This window comes from Buceros rhinoceros, unplaced genomic scaffold (assembly GCF_000710305.1).
Source record: "Buceros rhinoceros silvestris isolate BGI_N320 unplaced genomic scaffold, ASM71030v1 scaffold16541, whole genome shotgun sequence".
Classification (NCBI taxonomy): domain Eukaryota; kingdom Metazoa; phylum Chordata; class Aves; order Bucerotiformes; family Bucerotidae; genus Buceros; species Buceros rhinoceros.
In genome coordinates, this window is record NW_010392669.1 from 37,909 (window position 1) to 56,684 (window position 18,776).

Consider the following 18,776-nt stretch of genomic DNA (forward strand, 5'->3'; position numbering starts at 1 on the left):
GACGGGCAGGGCGCTGGGGGAGGCTGTCTTCGTGCTCTCCCCTGGCCCGGCCTGCGTAGGAAGGCAGTGTCCGAAGGGGTCTGTCCTGGAACACCAGCCCTTCACCTCCAGGGAGCTGTCAGCTCCATCTCCAGCCTCTCCTGTTATCCAGCACTTTGTTGCTCTCCTCTCAGGGCTTTTAAGGTACTGGATGGTGGGGACAGTGAAGGGACTGTAAGGACTCACATCCATGAAGTGGAAGATACTGACTTCTCTAACATACCAAAAATTATTGCAGTACAAATACACCCGTTACCCCAGTGAAAGCAGAGAAGGGGAAGCGGTGGGGGAAGTTTGGTGGGTGAGGGGCGTTTCAGTCAAGTCACCTAACCGGGAAAGCTTTGAGGCTGCTCACACAGCTATCAACTCCTGTCCCGATTAGGGCAATGGCCATTTGCATCCGCAAATAATGCCCCACCCTGTGCTTCTCCCCCCACCCTCCCGTAGGCTGTGAATGACAAAATACCCCAGGAGTTCCTCCACCTTAGATCTTTTCCAGAGAGACGTCTATTAAGAAAAGCCTCGATTCCCTCGAAACCCCAGTAAAAGCTGCAAAACCAATTGCTCTTAAGTATGGCTGGTTTCCCCAGCTGCTGAGACCTTCTGGCCAATCCATGTCAGTATTTCTGTGAAGACAGAGGTAGAGACCTCGGGCAGCTCTCTGTGGAGGGCGTGACAGGCTTCCTCATACACCTGCAGCCAAGGAGAGAGGGAGATTAGCACAGAAAAAAAGTCCACATGAACAAAACAGCCTTCAGTCCCCTCTTGTCAAAACCCGCAGGTGCAGCATGTCCTGCCCACACCTTGTCATTTTTTCCCCTGGATGTGGCAGGGTATGAAATCAGAGATGCCACTGGTGGCGCTGGCGGTGGCGTGCAGGAAGGCACTGGTGTTGCAGCCTGACATCTGCACGTTACCCGAGCTCCCTGCTGCCCTTTAGGAAGATAGTGCATGTCCCAGCCCCATGCACGTGGTTCTTATCCCACTAAGAAGGAGGAAATACTTATCATGCCCTTGGAGTTTAAAGGACAATGGGGGATGTTCCCATCATGCCTTGTGCAATTTTTCTTCTTTTATGCCCAGACCATCCAGTTATTTTTCCAATGACAAAAGCTTTCCCTCTGTCTCCCTGTCTCTCTTTCACGCTCATTCATGTGCTAACAATCGGTTAATCAGCTGTGGCTCTCTTGCAACGAGCAGATGTGGAGTGGCTTTTATCGTGCAGTGCTTTGGGAAGGCCTCCCTCCACCTCAAGAGCTGGGGCACGAGGTGAGCTTGGTGCTCGCACAGTTGGCATCGTTCGGAAGAACTTCACCTGTTTATGCGCCTCGCTCTACTTCCATGCCAAGCTGCTTCATGTCCAAGAGACCCTCTAGGTGCACAGCCCCTGCTGGCTCAGGCCTGAGATCACCCACCACCCCCTGCCTGCAGCCCAGCTGCTGCTGGTGAGAGGCCACCACACTACGCCCAGGAAGGGCTGCACCTGAGCTGCCTCCTGGTGACAGGGGATGTAACCTGCTCGGTCTCACTGATGCATCAGTCCTCCAGCTCTCTGGAGCTCAGCAGGCTCCCTGTCCCTCACAGTCACTTGTGCTCAGGCCAACACTGACAGCACAATACCCAAAAAATCCAGAAAGCATGATGACCTTGAGTGTTTTGTCCTGACTCTGCACTGTGTCCATCAGTAAATAGGACCCTCTGATATCACAGAGCTTGTCGGCAGAGCCGTGTAGCACCAGGACGGGCAAAGTCAACTTGGGCAGAGCTTGCTCAATTCTGGCAATGGCATTCATCAGCTGGATGACGAAGGAGACCTTCATGCCACCATGGTAGACCAAGGGATCAGACATGTAAGCCTCCACCTGGCAGGGGGAAGAGGCAATTTAAGGTTAGCAGTATTTCACGCAGAAAAACAAAGCAGATCATCTGGGCAGTGAGGAGTCTCTTCCCTTGGCTTGTACTGTCATTTCCTACTCTGTCAAGACATCCTGCCATCAGAGTCAAGGTCAAGGCCTTTATTGAGGCTACCCAGAACTGCTCACGCAATGTGGCTTGCTCCTCGCGGGGCGCTTCTCTCTTCCGTCACTAAAAGATATTCAAGCCAAAGCTCTTTCTGCAGGCAAACAACAATGTCAAAGACTGTTCCCGTGGGAGCACCTGCCTGCATTTTTCTCCTCTGCCACGTCCTTCTGTCACTCAAACATGACATTTCTTCTGCACAGAGTTCTTCAGACCGTGTTATTTGAAAGCTCATATTCCCTGGGTCCCTGGCCTCTCTGCTGAGAGCTCAGATCTTCTTTCACCTTCACTCTCTGGGGGTGAAGACCGTGACCTACACCTACAGACAACTGACTGCAGAGCACTCTTAGGCAGAGGGCTCCCCTCTGGGTGTGATGTGTGCAGAGACCAGGCAGCACGTGATGGTATTTGATGGCAGACAAAACCCCCTCAACTTGCTCAGCCAGACTGAGAGAGGATAAAAACGCACCAGAGCTGGTGCAGAAAGTTGCTGCGAATGAGTAGTTACCGCAGCAGGCAAATCCACAGTAAATATTTGTATACTGTACCGGGAGTCGGCCCACACAGCCACTGCCACCGCAGTAGTTGCCAGAATGCTTTGATTACGGGTTGGTCGCTGGCACAGTCTCCAGTTTCTCCCAACCCTGGCAGATGTTTATAGAATTGCTGGTTATTTATAGGTTGGCCGAAGACAGCCTCCTTCCCTCCTTGCAGGCAATGGTATCTGTTAAAATTCTCCCCTGCTTGGCAGAAACTTGAGGCCCTCTTGCATGCACCTGCCCTGAGGGGACCACGGGTGGGAGAAGACCCTCAGGGCCATCGCAGGGACAAGTTGCTATGTGTAGGCACAGGCATGCACTGTAGCAGCGCCTGGTGGCCTGCCTGGTCCCCAGCAAAAGGCAGAAGAGCTTTGAGGTGGATTCTGCATCCACCTTGCTGTGAGGTGAGACTATCAGGGTGGCAGAAGGACACTACATGGGCTTTCCCACCTGAGGGCATTAACTTGCCAGAAGACCAGTTTCCGTCCTTGTCATTGCAAAAGCGCTGGAGCACAAAGCACTGGAAATGGAGCTGGCAGCAAGGTGGGCTGGTGCATCACCTTCTTGCTTCCCATCCTCACCATCTCCTGCTGCTTGAACCCATGGTTCATATGCCTGAGTGCAGCAAGAGGGTGGGAATTTGGGATTACTAACAGCTGGCACCCTTCAGTCCCAGCCCACAACGCTGAGGATGCTCAAAGGAGTGACAGCTGTAGAGCCACTCTAACTTGTGCTGGAGTTGGACCAAAGAAATTCCAGCTGTTGTAGCACTCTTTTAGAGACCTGTGGATGCAGCAGATGTTTCCAGTGTTTGATTAAGGCCACCATCGCGTCTTGGCCTCTGCGTAAGATCATGGCTACTCTGAAGAGAGGGGTAGATTTTGGCAGGGTGGCAAAGATGTCTCTCATTGCAGCTCATAATATTAGGATCTCACGCAGAGTGTCTGCCTTTCAAAGAAGCAAGTGCCCACGCACACTGAGGGTTTGGAGAACGCTGTAAGATGCCACTGCAAAGATGAGATTGCAGCTGAGCCAAAAGGATCCACTCTTCAGTCTTGCTGAGCATCCTCTGCTCCTGCTAAAGGCCCTAGGAAGCAGAAAGGCTGAACAGCGCATGGTCCCCTTGTCACCACACGGACCCTCTCAGTGCCCAACCATCTTGGTGCAGAAGCCTCCACCCGTGTCCTCCACTCCCTAGACTGCTCAGCCTGTCTGCCTGCCACACCTTCCCTGCTTCGCAAAGTGCTTCAAAAGGGTGAGGATCCACCTGTGTTTGGAAAGAAGCAGCCTCTGGTCAATGTGCTCAAGGAAAAAGTTCAGCTTTGACTTCCAAAGCACCAGCTGCCTGGGGTGGTGTCGCCAGGTCTCCCGTTCGCGGCTGGGTGTACCTTAGTAGTTCCAGCTAAAGGTGTTGACTTTTCATCAGCAGTTTGAGCAAAAACACCTGTTCCACGGGCTATTTAGCAACTGGCTTCAGCCTGCTCTGGAAGTTGCTGGTCTGGATCTGTGTCACAGCACTGTGCTGAAGCAATGTAGCTTTGAGGTGGGTTTCTTTCTATTTTTCAAGGGGTTTTTTTTTTGAGGAACTTTGTGGGTGAGGGTGTGACTGAGAAGGGGTGGGTGGATGCATTGACAGAAGTTCCCTTCCCATGGAGAAAAACATACTGCTAAGAGAATGACCTAATGGTTTTCTTTCTTTCTCTTGTTCTTTTCTGAAAGAACAGGGATTTTTTTAGCTACTGAGCAGCCAACAAGTATTTTTGTGCAGATGATGAGAGAGGGGGGAAAAAAAAGTAATGATCCCAGCCCAGATGGATCTGGAGTGCAAGGGGAGTGTTCCCAGTCAATGAACAGGAATCCTGTCAGAGTTAATACTGGGTGCATGGGGTGAGGGCAAAGAGGGGAAGGCAGGCAATGGGCTTTATATTCTGTGAGCTATAAACTCTGCAAGCCCAGAGCTCCCACTGGCTGTGATAGTGGGGGCCAGTGATGGTGACCCTGGCAGAGCTGTGACTGCTTCCAGCCATGGTCGAGCAAAGGCTCTGCAGAGTCCACCACAACAGCTCTGTTTTCTCTTTATGTAATTCTAAGACACAAACAACCATCAGGGCTCCTGCTGCATTAAATTCCTCCTCGCATTTTGCAGAGCAATGAATTAATTATAAGGTAATTGCAGCCTCCTTGTATGTGGACTCTGCAGGAACAAGTCAGGAGGACTCTTCTGCTGCAATCAGTGGCAGCTAACAAAGATTAATGGGGTTAAGGGGTGCCTGCCCCGGTATGTTTTTTCTCCCTGTAGTAACAGGACTGGGTTTTTAAGGTTGCTTCTGGCTCTCTTTTGTGTCTCTTGCATTTGATATAGCAAGCAGATCAAACCAGCAGCTCCATGCCATCCTGTGTTTCACCCTGAGGACAGCCTGCTGGGAACACAAATCATCAGGAAATCCTTGGATGATGTCCCAAAAATATTCCTAGAGAATAGAAACTTGGTCTGGCAGGAGAATGTGTTTAACGTATAAATAATGGATGTTTCCAGCACACTGTGTACTTTGAAGCTGTGTGTTTTGAGTCCAAAAGGAGGGTGGAGTGTGTGTTAGAGGCAGCCAGAGGACCAAGACGCTGTGTTGTCCTCAGTAAGTGTCTGGAGCCTTGAATCCTGGTCTTTGAAGATGGTCAGGAAAACATTTTACATGGCAATCCACAGCCCTTGCAAGCTGTGTGCTCATTGTTGGCCCATTTTGAAGACTACTCCATTGTAAGCAGACCTACATTTTTATCCACAAAAAAGCAAAAAGGCTTTTCCTTGCCTCGTGGAAAGCAAAAGGGCAGAGGAAAAGCGATGGTCAAAGGCAGCTCTTTGAGATTTGGAGCATCACAGAGCAGAGGAAGCAGCAGCAAATATCTGGGTAGAAAGACAGCACAGTAGCATTTATTATGAACTATGTCTCGTGGTTGCTGTGATGTCCTAACACCACCCCGACATGAAAATGCTCGGCCACTATTGTGCACCGCGTTACAGGAGCTCACTGACACTCTCCTGAATGCATTGTTACCCAGGAGGTCCCCACATCGCCACTTCTCCTGTAAAGCTATTGAGTGCAGCACTAGCATCTTCCAGCAGAGGATCCAGCTGTCAGTGGTGTCTTTAAAACCGCCACCCTTATGAACCAGCTGTTCAGAGTTCAAGTGCCACGTAATAAATCAGAGCACGTATCCCAGCTATGCTCACTCTTCAGGTAGGAGGTAACGCTCTCAAATTCCTCTCCTCCTCCAGAGCACTGACTGTGTTCATCCTCTAAGAACAAATGCAGAAGTGAAAACTTTCCTTTGTGTGATTTTAGTGAATTGCTGTCTAATTTAAACTTTTTTATGCAACAAGTTATGGCAGCTGAATGTAATGAAGAACAGATTTCTACAGCTTGACAGGAATCAGCCTTTTTCCCCAGTATATATTTTGTGCAGCCTCATATAGTACTTAAGAGCTCATGTCATATGGTGCATCAGTGGATGCACAGGAATTCCCTCCATGCTAGTCTTGACGGTTTCCTAGGACCTACTTCCTTTTCTCAGCTCCTTGACTCTGTCTGCCTTCACTCCAGTGAAATGTAACGCTCTATTCACAGATAAGGGAACTGTAAGTCATTTAACCAAAAACTCTTTGGTGGAGCCACGAAACATCCCTGCAAGCCTTGAGGCTATTCTGGGAGATTCTGCTTTCCAGTTTACTGAACGGGTGAGTCAAAGGGGTGGGATACGCCGAGGCTGACGGCACTGCACTCGCACTGCCGCTGACATCCTCTTTGCTCCTGATCCTTTCAGCTTTCACTCTAACGCCAGTCGGGCTGCCTCCCCAGAGGAAGACGATTTAGTAATTTTGACTTAAGATATGAAAGTCAGGGGAAATTACAGCATCTGTCAGTGAGGTGTGAGCTGATGGGGGAGCACAGAACAACTCCCCACTGCACCAGCGAAGCTCTCCTGCTTTTGAGACACCCTTGGTGTCAATTTCAATCATTCAAGTTGATTTCTGAAATGCACCAAGTTCTGGGTCCAGCCAAAACACCTCGATTTGCTTCACTCCTCCCACAACAGTGAGAAGGAAAAACCCTTGCTATGTGTTGTTGCAGCCATTAACAACATCTGGTTTTGCCAGTGATGGCATGAACATGCTGCAACGCTTAGTACTAGGAGCAGGGAGGAGTGAGGGAAGAGTCCCAAGCTATGGTGACACTACAGAAACTTCACCCTGGAAGAGTTCCTTGTGCACTCACAGTGGTGGAGCTGGAAGGGGGTTGTCCAAGGGGCTGCTTCAACCGTGGCTGGGTTAAGTATCGTTTCCAGATGCAGCAATACATCGTTTGTTTGAGAGGCTGTGGCACAGCCAGCATGTGAGCCAGGAGACCTTGTAGCAAGGTCTTTGGGCCAAGCGTGCTCTTCTCCAGCGCATTCAGCACAACGCGATCCTGGTTTGCAAGCAGGAGACCAAGTCTCCAGGAGCGCAGGATTCGGCACGGTTTCGCCGCAAAGCTGACTTTAGCAGAGTGTTTGCAAGCTGCGTGAGCTGGTTTCTGCCGCCATAGTGGTGGTGCAGCAGAGGCAAACGTGGCTCCCGTGTGCTTCCTACGACAATCGTAGCACAGGTCTCTGCTATGTCTTGTACCCAGAGGGGCTGCAGGTGCAAAGTGCATCGAAGGGAAGAACAGCTGATGTCCCAGTTTTCTGCTACATGCAGTCATTTCCACTGACTTCAGAGATGTCTCGCCTTTTTACACCAGCATAGACCTTGCCTTCATGATTTAGCAAAACATTTGGTTTTTTTTAAGAGAAACAGCAGGACTAGGACAAGACACAGTGACTTTAAGTGGCATTAAGGTTCTCACCTCCTTCTTGTTCCGGGAAATTGCATTTGGATCTATCGATCCCAGTGACAGGTTTGGGAGAACAAAGTTGAGCACTTTTGCTGCAAAAACCTGTGGGAGAGGAAAGCAAGCAGTTAAAGAGGTAGTCAGAGCGAGAGGGGCAACAGAGAGGGCCAAATCCTGAGCTGATGGGAATCAGTACGGAAGTTAGAGTTGAGAAATGTCAGCAGACACTGGAGAATGGTCTGTCCTATATTTAAAACGTTTCTCTTAAAGAGAAAGTGTTCAAACGGCTCTGTCAGGGAGTGGGTGTGCTAGGCTGAAATGCTGTCAGCTGTCCGTCCGCGCACAACACCACGACTTAATTGTACTTCGCCTTATTCGTGTGTTAAGTTTCTAAAAAGGCCTCAGTTAAGCACTTTGATAGGAAAAAGCTTCTTCCAGCTCCTGGAGGGGCTGGGGTTTGTTTCCCGGCCACAGCTGTCACTGCAGGCTGCAGTAGTTGCCTGGGTTGCACTCTTTTTGATCAACATACTCTCTGGGGAAGTTGTAAATAAACAGCAGCAAAATATGCACGCACTGGCTAAGGAAATCCATCGCTCGCTTCTCTCCTGGGAACGAAATACAAAAGCATTCAGCAGCTCAGGCTCAAAACTGCTGGCAGAAGAAAGGGTAACATCGTTCATTTCAAGAGCGCTACAAGCACGCTGGTCCCAGGGTTCTGCTCTGATCTCTGATAGCTGTCTTTAATTAAGTGAGCACCACTTAAGTTTAAAAATCTTCCATTAGCATTTGTTGGTCTGTTTTATGGCCCTTTCATGTCTCGGCTAACTCTTGCAGGTCGGCCGTCACCTAAGTTCTCTGTTTCTGCTGATGTGTGATCACTTCTGAAGCACTCCCTGACATTTCAGATCGCGGATGATACGTGACAGAGTAATTACGGTGTTAGAGGAATAACGCAAGGCGAAGCCAAAGTCACCAGGAGGGACAAGCAGTCAGGACTCACTGCAGGTTTGAGAACACAGGTGTACCTTGGGGTGGATATGACTAGGAACTACTGTCACTGTCGAGTGTCGTTGAGCCCCTCACTGGCTACGACATTGTGTCAGCAAAATTAATTTCTACCGAGGTCTGCGCAGTTAGACTAGTAAAGTAACGTATCCACACCAATGCAAGTACGAGCTTATGGTGCAAACAAACAGGACCAGGGTTTTCCTTGTTTTAACTCCATCCAGGCAGCGGTGACTTGAGGCATGCACCCTCCTGAATCCTAGGCAAGGTTATGGACTCTGTGCACTGACAATGCTGTAACAGTTTTGCTTCTCTCCAACTAGATAGATACATGCCAAGTAAATTTAGACACCTAACTGAGGTATTCAACTTGGGAGAAGTGTAATTGTCGTGAGTTTTCTTTACAGAGTATGGGGAGTGAGAGAAACATCCCTCAGAACACCTCTAACATCTGAATAATGGTCTGGGAGCGCCTGACTCCAAAAATTATCACGAGAACCTCAGACAATTTGGCTGCCCTAAACTGGAGCCCGAGTTAAGAGCTGAGGTGAGTTCTTACACCTAAGGATATACACCTGATCTTATGACACGTCATGTTCTTATACCTAATGGTTGCTTATTCAGGAGGAAATACCTTGGTGTAAGGGGTTAGCTGATGCTCTCTCAGGGTCTGTCTAGAGTACTGGCCGCAGGATCAATGTGTTGGTGTGAATGCCACGGATATTTAGGTCCAAGATAACCCAGAGAGAGTGAAAGATGGCATGTTGTTTGGAAGAAAGGCGCTTTGCCTACTTCTACGTTAGGCTGAAGAGGGAAGTCAGTTGACATAGTCTCAAATTCCAGCACCAGGTAAATAGAGTTTTATGTTATAATAAAAAATTCGTAAGGTTCCCCTGGGCCTTCACTGATCTTGCAAACACTCTGATACAGTTTGTGACTAATTAAAAGCTGTGGTGTTGAAATGCTGACTATATTTGATCCGTGAAGAGTTCATCTCCCTCTTGGTTCAAAGGGGCACCGTGGGTCCTTGAGAGAAGAGTTCCTAAATGATCAAGAACAGGTAATGCAATGATGGCGCTGTGACTGGCTGGGCTGAGGATGACACTGTGGAGCAGTGGTCACTAGAGCTGCTCGGGGCCACCACAGGCGTGTGAAATACTAACAGTGTTCAAATCCGGTCCTTCTGCCTATGGAAAAGATCTCAGAATAAGACTGAAATAGATGGGCTGAGCATCCCCTCTCGACTGGCAGCGTAACTTTAAGCTGATTTCACGTGTTTTGCATTAGTTTAACTATACGGATCCTTCACAGCATAGACACTTTTCCTATGAATGGAACAATCCCTGTTCCTTTCACACCTCGATGTGCTTATTTCTCTCTCCCTTGATCTCTGCTTGCCAGTCTGCTTGTGTGAATTCCCTTTACTTCATTTCAGCTACAAACGTGCTGGTTTTGCAAAATGTGATGTTTAAACTGGTTAAGCCAGCCAGGCTCATCTGGCTGAGCTGAAAAGTCCTTGGAAGAGGCACTGTGATGAGCTACAGAGACCAGGCTGAGAGCAACTGGGCAGCGTTATCAGGGAGATAGGATATGGTATATACCAGATATGCAGTTTCATACCAAACTAATTCACGTTTGTCTGAACCCGATGACTAACATCTCTGCTAAACTGGACAGACCAGAGCAAAGGCAAAGAAGAGGTTTGAAAATATTACTTCCTTCCAGCTTGACTGTCTGTTTAGAAGCAGCCTCCTGCACTGTTCTGGGTGCAGATTCTGCCTGAATGACTTGGAGACCTTCGGGTACTGGGACAGGGGATGTCCAGCGGGGTCGGAAAGCAATGGATCTGACAGGGTGAAATGGAAGACACAAAAAGCAGTGAGAGAGTACTGTGTACTGAGTCCTTAAGGAGCAGGCTGAGGGTTAGCACAGGATTAATCACAAGGCAATATGTCCTAAGGGGTTGTCCTGCCCACCTGATTTCAAAGCATTCAGTAGCAGAAATGTCACGGGAGATATTCTTTTACCCTCACTCTGCTCTTTGCCAGTATATGTGACTCCCATTTCTTTGCATCCTTTGAAATTTTGAAGATTCAGAGCTGAATTTTGTCCAGATTGCTGGAGAAGAAAAGGGGGAAGGCAGTAAGATCCCTCTCTCTCCATTGGATTTGCAACTGGATGCTTCAGTCGGGGCACGAGATTTATATAGGGTGTTAATGGAACTGTTTCTGCAAAGAGCAGAGCTTTATTTTCCTGAGCGTAGCCTGCGAACACGCTGTGTTTCTGCTGCTGCTGGGGCTGGTTCGGCAGCAGCAGAGGGAAGGTATTTCTAAGACAGACTGAAAGACCCGGTCTGTAATCTGTTACAGTGGCCGTGACCCCTCATTTGTTCAGGCCAAGGTAAATTCTTGCTCAGCTGGAAAATTCCCCAGCAAAGGGATGAATGCAACAGTCCTTGGGAAATGGCCCAGGGCCGAGAAGTCGTACCATTTCCAAGGGAAAACCAAAGCCTTTGTGCCTCAGAGGTACAAACACCAATGAAACGTTTCCTGGCTCTAGAGGGGGGAAAAAAGTGCACAAGTGTTTTCAGCTCAGCTTTACGGAAAACGTGGCTTATGCAGGAATACTCTGCCTGTTTCCACCCTTTCCTCTTGCAAACACCTTTTCAACTCCAGGACTGCTTTAAACTAAATCTGACAGAGCAGGGATATTTTTTATCTGTTTTGAGATGAAACAGTAGTTTGAAAGAGCAAGAAACTCACTGTGCGCTTGTATTACTGCATGTGAGAGACTCTCTAAGAAAGAGACCATGTAAACACCTCCAAAACACTTCGGTTAGAGATTAGGATTTCCTGTGTGGAAATAAAGCAACGACCTGGTACAGATCTGCTAGAAACCAGTCTACAGTAATACCAGTTCCCACAGAACTGCCGAGTCTGCATTTCAGAAGGCGTTTAGCACCTAGCAAAAGATAGGGCCCTAGAAGAAGGGAAATCTTTCCGTATTTTCCTTGGCTTGACTAGAAACAGAAGGCTCACAGTATTTCCCAGATTCAGACCCTTTTTTTTCTTAATATTTGTTCTTATTCCCTCTCCAAAGTAAGAAAAAGCAGGGGCACTGGTGCTCATGGGACCCTTATGCTGAGGCAGGTATAGCTTCACGCATGAAGAAATCAGCTGCCAGCCTCCTAAACGCGTGCTTTGGTGCTCTGACTCCTGTGAAATAAGTGTTGCAAGACTGGATGACTTCAGTTCCACTTCCCCTCTGAAAAGTCAGTGCGACTTTACGGGAGACGCTTAGAAGGAGAATATTGACCGGCATCCAGGTGGTGCAGATCTCAGCAAGGTTTTGCAATTTGAGTCTTAACATATTTCCGTCAGCGGAAGAGTGAAGTGATTAAAAAGCACCCTTTGGTGCTTGGAGTGATTTGTGAGGTCAGGAGATGGCTTTGGCTACAGCAGAAGGTGTAACAGGATTATACTGAAAGCTGAGGCGATCTGTTTCCTTTCTCAGAAATAAAAAAAAAGCTGGAGAAATAGCTTAGAAGTGGATTAAATCAAGAAGCTAGCCTCAGGAGGAGAGTCTAGGGAGAAAGGATAAAGAACAAGTCCTGTCCTGTCCCTCCTGCTGGCTTAGCTGGCCCTTCCCTTTGCTTCCAGCTTCTTGTTTATTGTTCTTTATACTTTTAAAAGTACAGAAATAAGGGGAGAACTGGGGGTCAGTTGCCTTGCAGAGGCTCCCTGGAGAAAGGCAAACTGGGCAGCACAATTTGGATCAGAAACAGTTCTGGAGGGGTGTAAAGCCTAAATGGCAGCTGAAGGAGATGGTCTGGACAAGAACCAGCTATGGTACCAAGCTAAAGGGGACACGGCTGGGGCAGTGCTGCATTAGCTGGAAGCCTCCTTTGAGGCTCATGAGCATTCCTGGGACTCAAGAGCTCTAGTTTTGTTTAGAAACTGGTCATCCCCCAAATACCGAAAATAACCCTGACCTGACTTAGCCAGCAGCCTCTGTTGCAACTAAACCAGACTCTGTATGAGTCAGGAAAAACTGTAGAAGAGGAAGGGAAGGGACAGCACTGTGTAGGCTGCCGCAGGGTGTGGTGAAGAAAGCATAGTCTGCTACCCCCTCCCAAGGCAGCATCGTTATCCGACTCTGAAAGACAAGTTTTTCTGGGTGAGTTCAGGAATCACTTCTCTGAAAAGTAGATGGGACTGTGGGGGAGGCGCTTAGGAGAGAAGTATTGACTGGCAGCCAGGTGGCACAGATCTCAGCGGGGTTCTGCAGGCTGGAGGTCTTAGTGTGTTACCTTCAGCAGAAGAGGAAGGTGACTAGGTGCAATGCAGGTTTGCTCTTACCTTGATGGGAGTGGCGACTTCTGGGCTGGCTACCACTAAAGGAGAGATTAACAGCATGCCTGAAAACTCACCGGGTCTCTCACTAGCTGTCAGAATGGAGATGGCTCCCCCCTGCAATGGAAAATAACAGCCCACAGCTTAATACAAGTGTCAACGTCTCGTTTGTATTGTAATCCTGTTACAGAAGGGTTTTAGTCCAAACAAGCACATTCTTGCAGCCCCAGTGAGGTCAGCGAGGGAGGCTGGAGGAGTAGGAGCACTAAAAGTGTCTGGGTTTTGTGGGGTAGAAGAGACGTGGTTTCTGTTCTCATGCTATAAACCCCCACTCACATCATGCTGAGCTCAACTCTCTGTGCAGTGTCTGTCAGCTCCCTAGGATGCCTTGTGTCCTCATTTGAAAAGACTAAGAAGAAAATGTCTGAAGAGGTAGTTCAGGTGGGACTTGAACAATAAGTTGGGCTTTTTCAGCGTGACAGACTGGTGCTGCACTGGGACGATGCTGTGGGCTTGCGCCGTGGCACTGGTAACCTGGGCAACAGCAACGCTGCCACCCAGCATGCAAAAACCTTCCCTAATTACTGGACGCTAAATATTCTCCTCTTAAGTGACCCCAGCCCCTGCAGCCCCACAACGCTGTGCCCAGGGCCTGACCCAGCCCGTGGTTTAGAGCTGAACACCAGCCAGGCTGAGCCCTTCTGCAAAAGGACGGGGCTGCTGGTGTGAGGGCTGGGGGGCGGAAGGGCTCTGGCGGGCTTGCTGGGGGAAGTTTGCAGAGGATTAGTTGCCAGGGGGAATATTTGGTGAAATTCCACGCTGCTGGAGAACCAGGGGCTTGTTAAATGGAGTAGCAGTGAGAAGCATCTCAAAGACCTCACTGGGAAATTAGCTCCTTGTTCCAGCGGCTTTGGAGCGCAGCGAGCACTTCAGAGCCCGCCATGCCTCCTTGTGCAGGAACACTTGTTTATCCGAGCACAGGCTCAATCCCAAAGCACTTATTCATGTGCCTCTCCTCCGGGAAGGCAGGGAGAGCGGATCAGTGACATCAGGGCGAATATTGCTAGCTTGAATAAAGGGATTTGGCCCATGCTGTCAGAATCAGACTTCAGATCTGTTTGCCAAATCAGTGCCTTTGTTTTTGCAGCCCTAATCCCCAGCACATTTTCCTCTTAGGTTGTTTAACAGAATGAAGCTGGAGGGTATTTTCGTGCTTCGTGTCCTGGCTGCTCACAAAGCTGTGGAGGGCTTAACCTCCCAGTTACTGGCTACAATGAAAGGAGAAGCCCAGTGCTACAGGGAGGTGGTGGGACTTTCCATGTACACGGTGTGAATGAATGGTCCTGTTAAAATAGGCCTGTTGTTACAAACGCCACTAATTGGAGCCATGATCCGGGTAGAAAAGTTAAGGACTGACTATTCTCAAGACAGGTCTTGTGGGGTAAGGCACGCGGGCAAACGAGTCAGCGAACGAAGAGGAAGGGACGGTTGCTTGTAGTTTTGTTTTTCCTGCTGTGGGCTGAGATATCTCCTGCCATCCTCAGGAGTACCACCATGCCCTGGCATGTGTGCTGGGTGCTGCTGGGAGGGGAAGGAGATAGCGCTTACCATGGAGTGCCCCAGAATGAAAATGGGCAGCTTGGGGTGCTCTTTCTTCATGAGATCAATGTGCTGCAAGCTGTCCCTGATGAAGACGTGGAAATCTGGGACAACCACACGATCACCCTCGCTCTGCCCATGGCCAGCTGTAGGGGAAAAGGAGAGCAGGCATCTACGTCAGTCGAAGCAGTGGTTGCAACTGAGAGGCTTTAGCAGAAATGTGCCTGTTGGACTGTTACTGTCCCAACCTGACCTCCTCCTGCAGTCATCTCTCAGCTGAAAGAGTGCTGCAGAAATAAAGGAAGCTAACCGAGCTGTTTAAAATGTGCCATACTGACCATGATCTAGTTTTTAAAAAATCTTACATTCCCCTGTGTCTCTACCTGCTCTTCAAAACTAAGAGCACCAATCTAGTAACCTCTTGCAGCCCTCAACATCAGGGTGAGGAGAGCAGAGGAGCTGTCTTGCCTTGCTGTGGAGATGGTGTCCGCTGGGGTCCGATGGATCACTGTACAGCAATAACTGCTGTGTAGAGTCTTGGCAAGAAACAGGGAAATTCCGAAGACTAGATATGGTCACTGTAAACTTAATTGGCCTTGGACACAGCCTCTTCCGGTGCCTCAGTGTGCATGAGCTTTGCAGGGTCCTTCCTTTTCTCACTGACGCCCTGGAGCACTAGGTGGGCTGGCACCCTTTCCTGCTCAAGGTGAAGTGCTCTCAGTAGAGAAAGCCAAGTGACGGTGGGTGCGATGGCCTGCTGCGGGAAAGAATCAAGGGGCCTGCTCCTCCTAAACAAGTGTTAATGCAAACTGCACTGCACCCGGACGCTGTTAGCTCGTTCTGTGTCTGGGAATTATCTTGACTGATCAAAGGGAAGGGGAAGACTAAAACGGGAGATGGTGAGTTGCTATGGGAACAGTGGCATCCCTGGCAGAGGTGGAGCCAGCATCATCACAAACACAGTCCCAGGCAGTTTGGAGCTTGAAAAGGCTTGGAATTAACACCACCCTGGGGGAGCAGTTTGCATGTTTACCTGACCACACACACATGTTGTTATATATCACTAATAAGATTCTTCCTCAAAATTGGCCTCCTTGCTTGTTCCTTTCTGTTCTATGCAGGTTATTATTGCCCCCTGTGAAGGGGGAAACACAGCCCATCCATACGGGATAGGGCGTAGGGAGTCTCAAACAACACCCTGCTCCTGCTGTGTGTCTCCCTAGGCCTTCTCCAGCGGGCACTCAGGCATACTTAGAGGTACAGAGGGGAAAAGACTTGTCAACGGTTGTGAAGACTCTGACAATTGTTCCCACGCTGGATTGTACCCCCTCTAGTGATCAGCAAAGAAAAACATTGCCTATCCAGCCCAACAGGTAACGGCTTTTCAGTTAGAGCTGCTGGCAATAGTCATACCATAAGAAACTGCGTCTAAATTTGCTTGTAAGACATCCAAAAAAATCACCTTGAAATTAGGCAGAACTTTAATAAAAAGCTGGACTAAATACACTCCTTCTATGAAAAACTGAACCCTGAACTTGTTCTTTCGTCCTGCCGGGTGCTCTCCAGAGCTGGGTCTCTTGGCAGTGGATGCGCAAGCAGCCGCGCTGTCTGCCAGATAAACCCATAGCTGTCACGCTGGTCAGTTATAAATAACATACTACCGAGTCTGCTTTCCATACACACACTCCAATTCCCAACCAAATATGGCAGAGCAAGCATTCTCCGGGGATCAGTGACCAGAAACAAATTAAGAGCCAATCATACAAGTTGCAATAGTCTACAGGAGCGAAGCCGTGTGCGTGGCCAGGGGACCTAAAGTGAACTTTTCCCTGCTTTTATACACGGCCAGTCCACTGACTTCCTGGACCTCAAATGTGTTATCTGCCTATTATTTAGACCTCAAATCTAGCAAGTTAATAAGAGTTGAATAGTCCGGAGAGAAGAACGTTTTCTTTTAGCAGAGCTCTGCACTTTTACTTCTCTTTTCTCCTGTGCTGCTTGCACTAGTTTCTAGTATCGCTTCCTCTACAGTGTCTGTAGACAGCTGAGCAAGAGGAAACCGCAAACCCCTGCGGCCCGGGTCTGTGTGGGGGCCAGGACTCCCTGCTGCGGAGCTGTGCGGCTTTGCTCTGTCTTTGAATGAGGCAGAGGCAGGGCTGGAAAGCCTCCTTGGTCCTCAGCGTGCAGAAAATCCCCTGGTCCTACCATGTAACAACGACACTGCTTGGAACAGTCCAAGTTGTGGTTGTGGAAGACAAGACGTACCTGTGCAATAGTGGTGACAAGCAGCTCACCGATTTCTGCAGGGCTTGGGGGTTTTTATGAAGAATTTAGTGAACCTACATTTTGACCCTGCTTTGAACTACTAAGCTGTTCCCCACTCAGCACAGAGCAATGCTAGAGGAGCAGTCTGTCTGCGTGGATGGTGAAGGAAGGCCACGCGTGTCTTTGCTTTGATGCAATCCCTGCCCCTTGTGCGAGGTTAGCCAGGTGGCATTGCTAGGTTGTGTTCTTTTATTTTACTATTTCTCACTCTTCTCCTTCAAGAAACCAAACTCAGTCCAGAAGAGAAGTTTATTGCAAGTTTGAATCTTCCAGCTGAGAAAGCGCCAGGGTGAGCAACTAAGACCTCTTCTAAGATGAAAGACATGTGCCCAACCAGACATCAATGAAGTCAAGAATATTGACATGTTTTTCTTTGATCTTTTGCCTTTAGAGCTGTTAAGAACGAAAGGTCAGGTTCATCCTTGATGTAAAGCTATGTGCTTTGGGTTTTGCTGGGAATGAATCTGAGGTAGTGGTTCCACAGTGTCCGTGGTAAGATGGGGCAAGAGGAGGGGAACCACCTGCACCTAGGAAACAGAGCTAACCAGAAGCTGCTCCACACCCAAGTGACACAACACGCAAAGGAGACAACAGAGAAGTGTCACGAGAATGACGGTTCCACGAGCTCCTTCATCGCAGCACTCTGCCTGGGGCCCCGGGTTTCAACAGGGCAATGTGAGGTTATAACCACGAGATGCTCCTCTGTAAAGAGCTACGACTGCCAGGGCACATCTGCATGACGCGCCTGGTTTTCAAAAAATGTCTGACAGGATTCGTATCTGTCTGACTCCACATCCAGCTTGCGTGCTTCGCTGCGAGTACCGTCTATGGCCAGTGGCTCAGTGACCAGCCGTTTCAGGCTGAGTGTACTAAGATAATTGTGGCCATCCTTTCCTAGACGGGAGCCTTTAAAAATAAAATACAAAACACATCTTTTCAAACTGCAAATCTAGAAGTAGGAGGTTTAACCTTCCATTTCCAACCAAACGCACCACTGCAAAATAGCACACTTTGCTTCAACAAAGCCGGAAGGAAGGCTGCTCTATCTGGCCTAGTATGTACTAGTTATTAATTTCTGTCCTCTCTATTTTCTACATGAGCTTGTTCAGACTGTAGCACTGCCACCGCAGAGACAAGAACAGTAACTCATGATCAATCAATCCTGTCAGCATGACTTCAGAGCATGACTTCACCCAGGATTATAGATCCCCCAAAGCTACACACCTCTCTGGATGGAATAATACTGACTGGCTGCCCAGGACAGCAACGCTGAGGGTTCAGTGAGGAAGTACCCGAGGTTGCGAGGGCTCTGAGGAGTGTGTTTTTGCCATGTAGGTATCACTCTGCCTGCATAATGGATCTTGTGGCCCTGCAAACGTACACTCCTACAAGTGCCTCTATTCCTCAAATACCATGTTCTCTTGAGCTGTGGGGCGTGCTTTTGAGAACCACTCCAAAGCAGCCAGACTCTTCAGCTGCATTGGCTCTCGTGCCTCAAAAAATGTTACATCCTGGTCAGATCGGAGATATGCTGAAAAAAATGTGAACAAAAAGCACAGTGCAGCTGGACACTCCCTTCCTCTCAGTAAAGGCCAAGTGGGAACTGCCTGAAGCAAAGAGCAGAGCTCTGGCCTTGCTGGGCAGAATCATTCGGACAGGGCAGCTGTGCCGGGTCACCACCGGCACAATGCTTGTTTGCTGGGGCTGCGGGGCCACAGCAGAGCTGAAGAAATCCGTCCTTAACCACATGAATTAAGGCCAAGGGAGCACTAGGCAAAGAGGAGAGCCTGGCAGTGCCTGTCCCCGCACAGCCCAGGTGCACGAGCACCCAGCCCTCCGAGGCGCTGGGGGATGGAGGAGCGCGGCAGCACTCCTTGTCCACCCGCAGACATCGGCACAGCTTCTGTTCCAAGCACCAACCTCTTTGTAAGCCACGCGCTTCCTCTGTTGTAGCGCCAAACCCTCCTGCCAAAGGCAGAGCCCAGCCCCGCGAGCTGCGGTGTGGGCTCAATCACTCCTCAGAGCTTCAGCAG

The 18,776-nt window shown here is 49.2% G+C and overlaps 1 protein-coding gene across 1 annotated transcript in view; it reads right to left on the minus strand.

The window, feature by feature from the left end:
• Nucleotides 1–606: 606 nt before the first annotated feature.
• MGLL (monoglyceride lipase) overlaps nt 607–18,776 on the minus strand; it is a 58,866-nt gene continuing 40,696 nt past the window's right edge. The window contains exons 4-8 of the mRNA XM_010144582.1: nt 14,428–14,564; nt 12,826–12,936; nt 7,478–7,567; nt 1,686–1,901; nt 607–732 (exon numbers count right to left, since the gene is read on the minus strand). Of these exons, the coding sequence (XP_010142884.1) occupies nt 607–732; nt 1,686–1,901; nt 7,478–7,567; nt 12,826–12,936; nt 14,428–14,564 (680 nt within the window). The remainder of the gene's footprint in view (nt 733–1,685; nt 1,902–7,477; nt 7,568–12,825; nt 12,937–14,427; nt 14,565–18,776) is intronic.